Below are 11,415 nucleotides of genomic sequence, written 5' to 3'. Positions count from 1 at the left end.
AGATGTCTTCTCCGCTTCTGCTCACAGCGGAGTTAGGGGTGCACAAGTTGAGGAAGGGAAGTTCGGGCAAGGGGTCACCAGATGAGGGCAGTTACGAGTAGTGGTGACTAGCGGCAGTTCACGGGCGGGGCCCACGCGGCGCCTCTGCCTCAGCTGTGGCCGCGTGTTGGTTCCCCGGCCCTGCGGGCACCGCGTCAGCCTGCCGGCTCGGCCACGGCCACGCACTCCACCTCCCCATGTGCTCTCCGAGCAGCCGGCCGCTGCAGCACCAGGCACAGGCGCACGCCCAGCAGATGGAGCAGTGGGGCCGGTCACCCGACTCAAGGCCGGAGGTCGTGGGCATAGAGACTCTGCCGAGTGAGGACACACGGCGGGTGGGGGGCCCCCCGTCCAGCCCCAAAGTCCCAACAGGGAAAAGTGACGGCACACGAGGGACAGAAAACCTTCTGTAGACGTTTATTCTACTTCAAGTAACAAAACCTATGGAGTTGCATGTTTTAATGTACAGTGATATCATACTTTGCAATATAAAATACAATTTACAGAAATTTCTATCAAGTAAACCTAAAGAAACACACTTGATTTTTACATTTGTCTATTTAAATTAGAAAAATTTGTTTTACATGTAAAAAACCCTTCACATCATATTAGATGTTGGAACTTGACACTTCAATGCAATTTAACCTACCGACGCTTGGTCTGGAACCAGCCACGCCGGATCACCAAGTTCTCCGTGTTCGTTCTTACCATCTGAACGTTTGTGCTAGAAAGTGAAAAATCCGTAGTGATGTACAATAGAAGACTCCAGAGAATGAATGAAATTCTCTAATTTTACACTTGCAAAAGTAAGTTTATGAAAATATAAAAAACTTATCAAAGTGTATTTGTACAGTCAAATAAATTAGCAAGGTTTTTTCTATTCCCGCATCGGAAGTACTTGAAAATGCGCAGCGAGGACGGGAGGCTGTTGGGTCGACAGCCTCCCGGTTTGTTGTTCTGAGCTGGAGCGACCGTCACTGTCAGACTTCACACAAGTACAGACTTTAAAACGCATCACCGGACAGGGTAACAGCCTGGGGCGGGGGCACTTCCCGGGTCACAGGAAGGACTGCTGGGACGGTCGAGTTTCACAAACAAAAATGCTCCTGATTATTCAAATCAAAGTCCCCCCCACCCCCGCTTTAAAGTACACACTTAATTGGCTTCTTTCCACACTTTCTTTAGGCTGGTCAAGGTTACACCTTTTTCAATAAATTGCTATTTAAAAAATGCAAGTTTCTACACGGACCAATGTTGCTTTTAATCCTATTTTTGAGAAAAAAATGTGTAAGGTGATCTACAAAAACTGAGCAAAACTAAGAAATGTTTTGTTTCCTGGTTGAAATTTGTAATTCAAATTTCCTTGTGACAAAAGAAAAACGCATTTGTAAAGCTGTCTTTCTGCACATCCCAGGGGGAGCAGACCGCTTTCTCCCCAGGCCCAGGGCAGGCAGAGCCCATGATTGCAGCTGTACAGACAGACATACACGTGTCAGTAAAGCTATGGCTCCAAGGTCCACGAAAATTCCCTTAAAATGTACTGTAGTCAAGTTATTGGAAAAGATAACTTTATAATCTGAAAAAGCAATATGCTTCTGTACACACCTTCCCATTCCAGTAATTTTAAATGGAAATACTGAGTTCTTAGTTTTCTTAAAAAGCATCAGAATTGTAAAGATGTGAAATTTTGTAAGAAACCACTATACACAAAATTACAGTAATTTTTGAAGTCCAGAATATTCTATTCCGCCTCTAAGTTCATAGCTCTTCGCAAAACCACTCGCTCGCCACAACTTACGGGCCAGCTCTCCCAGAGGGCGGCCGCAGGGAGGCCTGGGCCAGAGCGGCCACAGGGTCTTGTGCAGCCAAGGCTGCTAGGTCTGCGTGGCGGGCGTGGCAGCCCGAGGGGCCTCAGCTTTGGGGTCCCGGGCGCCCTCCTTGCTTTTGCTGCGGTCCTTGCGCTCCCGGCCGTGCTCGCGGGTGCGGTCACGGCCGCGCTCCCTGCTGCGAGATCGCTCCCGTTCCCGCCTGCGCTCTCGCTCCCGGTTCCTGCTGCGCTCCCGGCTCCGGCCCCATTCGGCCGTCCGCTCTGGCTCCCGCCCCCGGTCCCTGTCTGCACCGCGCTCCCGACTCCGGTCCCACTCGCGGCCGGAGTCCTTGTCGCGGTGACGGCCCCGCTCGTGGCCCCTTTCCCAGTCCCGCTCCCGGCTCCAACGCCGCCCTCGCTCCCGCCGGCGCTCCTCCAGGGCCCTGCCCGGCCGGTTCTCTGGCAGCGCGGCTTCAGGCTCCTCCAGAGGCTTTTCTTTGGGCCCGGCTTCAAACCGCTCTCTCGGCCGCCCTTCGAAGGCCTGGCTTCTGTAGTCATGGCCCTTGCCCTCACGGAAATCGGCCTCGGGGCCCTGTGTGGGCGCCTCGTCCCAGCGCTCCGGCCTGTGTGGCGGCGGGTGGCTGGGCAGCTCTAGCAGTGGCCTGGGGGCTGGCTTCAGCCCGGGCGCCGGTGGGCCCTGGTAGTGGAAGCGGGGGGGCGTGGGTTCACTCTTCTCCGGAAAGGGCACAGACCCTCTCGGTCCGCCAAACGGAAGGGGTGCTGGCGCCCGGGGGTTGGCAAATCTGGGCGGTGAGCTTACTCTCTGCTCCTCGAACTGCTGAGGCTGAATCCCCCTGGGTCCTGGCATGAAATTTGGCGCTTGGCCTCTGGGTCCTTCAAACTGACTGGGATGCGGCCCCCTTGGGCCCACAAAGTGGCCGGGCGGGGGCCCTCTCTGACCGCCAAACTGAGAGGGAGTGGGACCCCCTCGGGGCCCTTTAAACTGTGACAGCAAAGGCCTTCTCTGGCCTCCAAACTGGAACGGTGCCGTGCCTCTACTTCCCATGAACTGGGCTTGTTCTGGTCCTTCAAATGGAGGGGCAGGGCCGGCCGTCTCATCGTATGGGCTGTCCTGGAATTCCCTCTTCTCCCCGTGGGGGTCCTTTCGCTCTTCAAATTGGGGTGGTGCTGCTCCTCTGGGCCCCCCAAGGTGGGAGGGGGAGGGACCCCTGCTGTCCCCATAGGGAGAGGGCCCATGCGGCCCTGAGAACAAGGAAGGGATGGGGCCCTTCTGGGCCCCAAATCTGGCCGGCGGAGGCCCGCGCGGCCCGTCGCTATTAGAAACGATATTCTCTTCTGAAAACGGAGGGACTGGCCCCCTTGGTCCTGGGAAATTGGGACCATGGAGCCCCGATGTCCCGAAAGTGCGTGGTGCTGGCTCACGCTGCCCCTGAGATGGGGGCGGAGGGGCCCCTCCTCTCTGTCCAGCTGAGGGGAATGGGGCAGCCCCTTCACCGGCTCTGCACTGGGGCTCTCTGTCTCCCTCAAGTTCAACAGCAGAGTGGTCACCTTTTTCAGCAAACGGAGCATTTCTCGGATCCTCGTACTGGGTTGAGCCAAGCGGTTTTTCCTGAGAGGTACACGCTGCACCTGAGAAAGGGTCCCTCCCTCCAGGAGAGGGGAAACTCTGCCCATCGTTCTGCAAAGGGAAGCCAGGCTGGAAGGCGGTGCTGGGGGGCGTGGGCAGCAGCACCTTGCGGGCAGGTCTGGGCGTGCTGCCGGAGCCCACTGAGGGAGGGCCGCCATCTGCGGGCGGCGGCACGGGGCTCGAGGAGCGCTCATGCTTGGGGCCGTCCGGCTTGGTTGGCAGGGCAGCCTCCGCACCCTCTTCCCGGGCTGCGGGAGGCCTTGAGCTGGCTTCGCTCTCGCAGTGCTCCACGGCCAGCCGCCGGGCCTGCCGGGGGTCCCGACTCTGCCGCGGGTCGCAGCTGGGGCCTGCCACCGGAGGGGCACCGGGGAGCGCAGCGGGGCGCGCGGCCTGCTGCTCTTGCGGAAACAGCTCGGCCTGGGGCAGGGAGGACTTTGGGGGCGGTGACATCAGCGCGTCCGCCACGGAGAAGTGCGCCATGGAGGCCCCCACGGCAGCCCTCTGCTGCCGCAGCGCCGCCTCCTGCTCCTCCACCTGCCTCTTCTGCTCCTCGATCTGCTTGTTGAGCTCTTCTATCATCTTCTGCTGCTCCACCAGCGAGGGGGCCGCTCCGGGGGCCGCGGGCTCACCAGGCCTCTCCGTGGGGCCGCCCTTCCCGTCTGCACACATTCTGTTGGGCAGGTCGTCAATGGCCACTTTGGCTTCTTCTAAAATGGTCTCGTCCTCTGGGTCATAGGCCACCTCCTCCCGCTCGGCGGCATCGGGGGCCTTCTCCACATCAGGGCGCCTCCCACGCTCCAACTCAGTGTCGAAGGCTCTCTCGGGACCGTACTCTTCTTCGGGGTCGTAAGGTCTGTCATCCTCCTCATCCTCCAGAGCTCTGTCTTTTGAGAACTGACCGAACTGCTGGACAATTGGGTCTAGTAAGGGCGCTGCGGGCAGCCCGCCGTCGGCCTTGGCTTTGGATTCTGGCTGGGAGGCTGGGGCGGACTCCGCGGGCTCTCTGGCCGGGGGGTCAAATGACTTCTTCTTCCCGAACAGCGTCTGCAGGATGTGCTCCAGGGGCGAGGCCGTTTTTGAGGTGGAGGAATTGGCGGAGGGAGCAGCTGCCGGCATGGCCGTTGCTGCAGGCGCGGTGGGGACGGTGCTCGCGGCTCCCGGTTTGAGCGAGGACAGTATTTTCAACACGGATGAAGAAGCTGGCGCAGCTGGGGGCTCCGGCAGCGGGGGGCGGCGGTGGAGGAGTCCCCGGGGGTGTGGTGCTGACAGTCACGTCCCCGGAGCCCACCTGGAACTTGGGGGGCTTCCTCTCAGACTGCGGGGCCACAGGCACTTTGGGATAGACCGAAACCTCCGTTTCTTCTTGGGTCTGAGGTCGGGTCCGCTTCTCCTCTACCTTATCTAATTCTCCAGAATTTGAAGGACGTTTTATTCTCTGACAGATTACTAACCCAAGGATTATGTTGGGACGTGGTGACTCGAGACCTGAAAAACAAAATATTTGTGCAAATTTTAGAATCTAACTTCAAGCCTTTGTTCTTTAGGCGCAAACCCTACTAAGGGTGGTAGCAGGCACGTTTTAACAGGTAGAAGTGAGAAACTCACTGGCAAAGTAAAATCGAGTGTTTGAGGAGCTCACTGCAGAAGACCGCGGATGCACAGACCCCGCCGCCCAGACCCTGTGTCACGACCATGGCCAAGGGCCCAGCTCACGAGTAGATTCACCCCGACTGTCCGAACTTACGTTATAGACCTAAATGTCAGATAGACTGCTCAAGCACCAGCATGAGAGAGGTGGTGGGGAAGGCCGTTATGCAAACGCCAGCATCTGGGAACCTACAGGGAGTAAGGCACCGACGCTCTAGGGGGGCTTTTCAACAACATCTTAGCTGTATTCTTTTATTTGTCTCTTGCTAACACATCAGCAAGGCCGCAGCCCTCCCGTCTTCACTGAGGACATGCGCTACAGGAACGAAGCCGGAGGTTCGATCGCGTCCTACAACTTGGTTATGGTGCTCACCTCCGCACTCGCCACTAGGTAAGTTCACTAGCTGCCGGTGTCTGCGTCACAGCGAACGGGAAGAACCGTGCTGACTGACATGGCCAAAATAAACGTTCTTCTAGCTTTAGAAAGACCCTCAGTTATCATCAAGAGCTAAGCAATGCTCATGGTCTCTGTAAATACGGGACGGCGCAGAGACACAACACAGGGTGTTCAGAAAACTGGCAGTGGACACCAGGCCACACGGAAGACACTGGGGTTTCCGGGCACAGGACATCTCTTAAACATAATGGTTTCTTAAATAAAAAAAGATTATTCCACTCTCAATCGCACATTTTATCAGAAATGTTAATATTTCAATCATGATTCTCCACCCCACGCTCATAATAAACCCAGAACACCGAAAGAGGAACAAAAAACCCAAGTCACAGAACAGTATTTTAGGGAGAAATGATATATAAGTAGCATAAGATACTTAAAATCAAACTGTATAAATTCAACTGATAAGTTAATATTAGTGTGGTATATAGGTATTTATGCTGTATGTATACACCTTTCACTTACTGAAAATCAGTACTGTTTTCCCCTTCTTTTTGGTTTTAAAGATGATCACAAGTCACTTCAAATAGTTGTTTTTGGACATCAATATAATTCTAGAATGTCTGTTAATCTTCCCAAATTCCCATCGAGCTGGGTGGACAGGGGGAGCACACGACAGTGGTAGATGGCCCATCCAGCCCCCAAGAAGGAAAATCGGGTATGCCAGAGTGAGCTGGGGAGACCGAGCCTCTGGGCACACAACATAGTGCTACCCTCCCTCCCTCCCATGTGGGAAGGGCCTCCTGCTTCACAGGCTCACATGTCCTAGTGGAGATGCCCACGGAAGACATCCACTCCTAACACACCAGGACCTGACCACCACCTTCAGTAGAGACCCAGTTTCCAGAACACCCTCTCCCCGCCCCCCCGCCCCCATAAAAGCCGTGTATCTAGAAAAGGGAGAGCCCTGCAAAGGAGGGTGTAGAGACTGGAAGGTCAGGCAGCCCACACTGAGTGTCCCAGCCAAAAGTTTCTGCTCAGCAGACACGAAGGGTCATCTATCAAGTTCGTTTCCTAATTAACACGAGTTAAGGATATTTTAACTTAGGACGGCATCGCTCTTACTGTAACAGCAAATCACCGAACACTTGATTGCTCACTCAGATCCAGTGTTGGGTATAATCAATTGCTAAAACGCCTCTCACGGCCATTCGGACCCAATGTCTGCTGCCTGCTCCGCAAGCTGCCCTCTATGGGCTGCTCTGGAAGCCTGGCTCTCCCTCAACAACCTGCCATGGGAGCCCAAGTGAAGGAATGTGCTCGGCCACGTGGGTGGGCGGGTGTGAGCAAGGGCCGGGGAGCCGTTGAGGAGGGGAAGTCCCCACAACTGCACTTAACACAGAGGGCCATGCCACCTCCGAAGGAAAAGCCCAAGTCCCGGCGCACCAACATCAGGGCTGTGGCTCGGGGTCAAGTCTCGGGTCAGAAAGCTATGTGTGACAGGAAGGTCACTGTGCTAAACCCAGGAAGAGCTGCTCTCGGGTTCTGGGGAAGCGTGCCCTTCCAACTACAACTCCCCGACGGTTTAAGACAATCACTACACCCTCACCTCACCTCGGCTGTCCATTCCAACCTCTGTGGTCCCAGTCATCACAGGCAAGATGGTGCCTCGACTACCCAGTATCTGCATGTGTTTTGCAAACAGCGAGCTCTCTGGACACTGGCATCTCCTTACGTAGCTTCCAGCTCCCCACTACCTCACCTGCACAGATCTCTAAGGGCTCAAACGAGGCTCTGAACTTGCATCAGGGGTCGTTTTGAACACTGCCAAGGTTTTGAATTGAGACTGGGCGGTCACAAAGACGCATACGTCTGTTTGAAGGAGTCAGATCTCGTCACCTGCTTTGTGTTCATGTTATGGTTGCGTGAGTATCTCAAGTGTAACTAGCACCTTGGCGGTAACTGACATCTGTGGAACAAACAATAAAATTCACTGTCTGTCTCAGGTCTTTGGATCCATCTTTACTGAGAAGAAAGTGTGCCCTGGACTTGACCAGGCCTTCTGCTGCCACAGGGCAGGTGGCAGGCAGGGTGACCGCGGGCATGAGCAAATGGGTGCCCACACCTGGGTAGCAGTAGAGGGCTGGCTTTCCTCCAGAACATGCCACTCCCAGCCAGGGCCCTCTGCAGGCCTGCCCACTGCCGAGTGCTCCCCTGGAGAGGAGAGGCTGTCCGAGAGGGTGCAGCAGCGGCAGAGACCACACCGGCTGCGGCGTGGAGAACGAGGGCTCCAGCCCAGGGCACAGGGCTGCTTCTCCGCTTTTGCAAAGTTCCTCCCTCTGTCCACTGCAGCAGCAGAGACGCTCACATCGCACTGCCCTTCTGAGGCGTGCTAGGGTCGTCATTCGGAAAGCCGATGGAAATAAGCAGCTAGGTGGCTGGGAGACTGCTGCGTGAGTACAGCTATGTGTGCCACCTCCATCGCCGGGGGCCGATCCCTCGGAACAAGGGCGTCGGCACCCACCCGCTCCTAACTCCAGAGCGAACGTGTCTTCAGGGTGTCGTGCGCGGGGCACACAAGCCTCTTCAGCTGCATGTAGGCATCCCTGAGTTTTCTCGGTGGAAGGGTCTCTAGCCTGTCTCTGTGGCTAGAATCAGACCCATACAGAAAAAGCGGGCACACCCAGGGACCGGGGACATCTGCACAGTCGTGTGCCCTAAGACTTCCCGACACAAGACCCAGACCAGGATCTCTGTTCCCGCGTGTGAGCGACAGGGAGGCCGGGGGAAGTGAAGGGGCTGGAAGCACAGCCCTGGGCCGCCCCCACGCACCTCAAGCCTGACACAGCATGGGACAAAACTTCGTTTTAAACCACCTGAAAGCTGACTCCTTAACCCCAAAACTATCAAAATAATGCTTTTACCCCCAAATCTATCTGGTACTCTATTCATTTTTTAAAATGACTCTTATAGTCTGAATCCATCAAAACAAAATTTTCACTCCTGCTAAACAGAAACTGTGGGAGTTCACAGGCCATAGTTTGGAAGCAGGACCTGCCTAGAAGAGAGACTTGGCAAATACAGGGGAGACACTATACCTCCCCCAACCCTCCACACACGCACGCACGCACACACACGCGCGCACCTCTCCCTCTCCAACTCTGAACCCTAACACCCGTACAAAAGCCACTGGGCTCAGCGCGGTTCAGGTAAATGGAGAGTGTTGTCTTCGTCCGGGCTGCACGCCCAGAGGGGGTCGTGTTGGTATAAAAAGTAAAGGTGGAGACTTTCGTCCTCCATCCCAGTGGACCTGTGACAGGTACCAAGAGCTACCACATGGTTCAAATTCAAACAAACAGTGACCAGTTTCCATGAAATATTTTTATTGATTTCATAGGAGAAAGAGCGGTACATTGAATTCAGTCCCGTACTTGACTCTGAGGACGTGTGCACAGCCACGGTTTCTTTCACACACACACCGAGTGCAACGGAGCAGCGCTTACCTGACAATACTGCGCCTCACAGGAGAGTCCAGCTAACTCAGAAAGCAGTTAGATGTGAATGCAGACGGCAGCATGGGACTACAGGCTTCCCGGACACTGGCCCTCTGCACTAAGCACCCGGGCAGGCGGAGTCCCTGCCCCACCCCCCACGTGCGCTTCCTAGAAGCCCAGCGCCACCGACAGGCGCTCCAGGCCGGAGGCTGCACCCTACGGAGTCCCTCAGTCCAGGCCTGTCGGGGTCACAAGGGACCGTTAAGATGAACGTCCAACGTCCGCTGGATCAGAAACTCGGGCTGTCCAGGTGTCTTCTGAAATTGTGCCGTCAGGTTATTAAGAATGACACATGCGACAGGACAAGACAACCTGGTATCTCTAACGGGCAAATCCTACAAATACGCACGGAAGAAAATGTCCTCAGAGAAGCTGAGCGTGCTCTGCGTGTGTTCTGACACGCTGCGTGGACACCGGGTGTGTGGGCCGAGGACCAGGCACGTGTGGACACACGCTCCGTGTTTACTGTACGGAGCGCGACGACGGGAAAGAAACACGGCACTGGCCGAGGGGCAGGCACGTGCAGAGTCCCCAGGTTAGGTGCCTTCTGTGTCCTGCTTCTCAAGGGTGCACAGCAAGAGTCTGGGGAGAATCCCATGTGGACGACATCCACGGGGCCCCGGAGTCCAGGAGGTGAGGGCACCTGTAGCTTTTCTCTAGGTATGAAAGGGCTCTGCAGGAACCGAGCTTCAGGTAGAGCCGGTCGCGCCCTTCTGCGACACCCGCCCCCACCTCCACCCTCACCTCCTGCTTCCACAGCAGGCCCCTGGGTGGTTCACCAGAGCCCAAGCCCCGCGTCCCCGAGGCCTGTGCTCTGCGCACTGCTGTGTAGACTAAGCGGGACAGACGGGGCCAGGCGCAGACCCCGGCACAATCGATTACTGGGTGTGCGTCCTCAGGCAAGTGACAACTGTGGGCAGTGCAGGTCACTCCCTGGGAGAAAGGGCTGCGGTGGGAGTCAAGGGCGCCCCTGTCGGGCTGTGTGCAGTGCTCGCCAGAGGGCGCCTGCTCAAGGTCGCTGGCGGCTCTGCTGTGGGACGCCACCGCCCCCCTCTGACCAGGCCTGCACTTTCAAGGGATGCCACGCAGAGGCTAACTCTGTGAGGACGGGGACCTCTGCAATGGGAGAACAGCCCCACGCCCAGCCTTCCAGATGCGTGCACACACGACACACCAGGACACGCGCCCAGCCTTCCACACGCACGCGCACGCACACACCACACGCACACCACGAAACCAGGACACACGAACATTTGGATCTAGAGAACGCCAAGTCACGCTATGGGTACCTGAAGCGGGTCAGGTACAGAACCTGGCCGGGGCTCAGGACTGTTTGGCTGGGGAAGTGCATGAAGTATACACAGGTATTAATGGCAATAATGGTATCAGAAGAGTAAAAAAATACATGCTAAATAGGGTCAGATTTAGAAGGCCCTCAGATTAAAAAGAAATCTTTAAAAGCTTATGAGCAGAATTCACTGATCACTAGGTTTCTACAGCCCTCCCTCCTGGCCTGCATTCACTGTGGATGAACGTCTGTGGGGGGTTCGGGTGCCCCTTCACGTGCTGGCAGGGCTTCCGGAGTGCAGGTGGCCGATCACCGAGCGTGTCTGGGGGGTCAGCGCCCATCACGCTGAGCGGATCAGGTGAGTGCCCCCCACCCCACCACCCTCCTTGTCCCTGTGTCACCCTGAAGTGTCCCATGTGACCCCCGCCTGTCTGCCGGCTGGGCTGCCCCCACCGGAGGGTCTCCTCACCTGTCTGCTGCAGCGAGCGCGCGCCTGCCTCCGTGTCAAGCCCAGCTCCTTGCAGCCCTGCCCAGGGGGGCCTCCACACAGGCCTCTGACCTGCTCCCCTGACAGGGCCGTCTCCGGGAGGCTCACCCCCTGCGCACCTCGCAGCTGAGGCAGCGGGAGGAGCTTCAGCCTGGCTTCAGGGAGGCTGCGAATCCCACCTGCAGCTCCGTGAACACCCGGGGTCTGTGTTGCCAGGGAACCCTACGCTTACGCTACATCCTCCACACGAGCTCTCTGCTGGTGACTGACCGGAGCTCTTCACAGGGCCTGAGAGGCCAGCTTCTTCGTCTTCACTGACCTCAGGAACTCAGGACGGTCATCCAGGGAGCGGGCCAGCACGCTTCACACAGCGGCTCACCCAGAACCTCCAGCGAGGTCCTTCCTGACGCCCACTCGGTGGCGTCGCTTCACCCCAAGGGCTTGGGAGAGGACCCCCTCCAGTACTTGGCTTTTAAAATGTATTTGGCATTAAGGTAACTTAATGTAGTGTGCCGGAAGATATTTACCCCCCAATTACGGACACCTGCCCG

At 56.7% G+C, this 11,415-nt stretch overlaps 1 protein-coding gene across 1 annotated transcript in view; it reads right to left on the bottom strand.

Annotated features, from left to right (window-relative positions):
* Positions 1-468: 468 nt before the first annotated feature.
* DIDO1 (death inducer-obliterator 1) overlaps positions 469-11,415 on the bottom strand; it is a 44,749-nt gene continuing 33,802 nt past the window's right edge. Inside the window, 2 exon segments of the mRNA XM_026503874.4 lie at positions 469-4,724; positions 4,726-4,979. Of these exon segments, the coding sequence (XP_026359659.2) occupies positions 1,914-4,724; positions 4,726-4,979 (3,065 nt within the window). The 3' untranslated portion in view covers positions 469-1,913.

Source organism: Ursus arctos, unplaced genomic scaffold (genome assembly GCF_023065955.2).
Source record: "Ursus arctos isolate Adak ecotype North America unplaced genomic scaffold, UrsArc2.0 scaffold_16, whole genome shotgun sequence".
Lineage (NCBI taxonomy): Eukaryota > Metazoa > Chordata > Mammalia > Carnivora > Ursidae > Ursus > Ursus arctos.
Note: the sequence above shows the minus strand (reverse complement) of the source record. Positions and strands in the feature narration are given on the sequence as shown.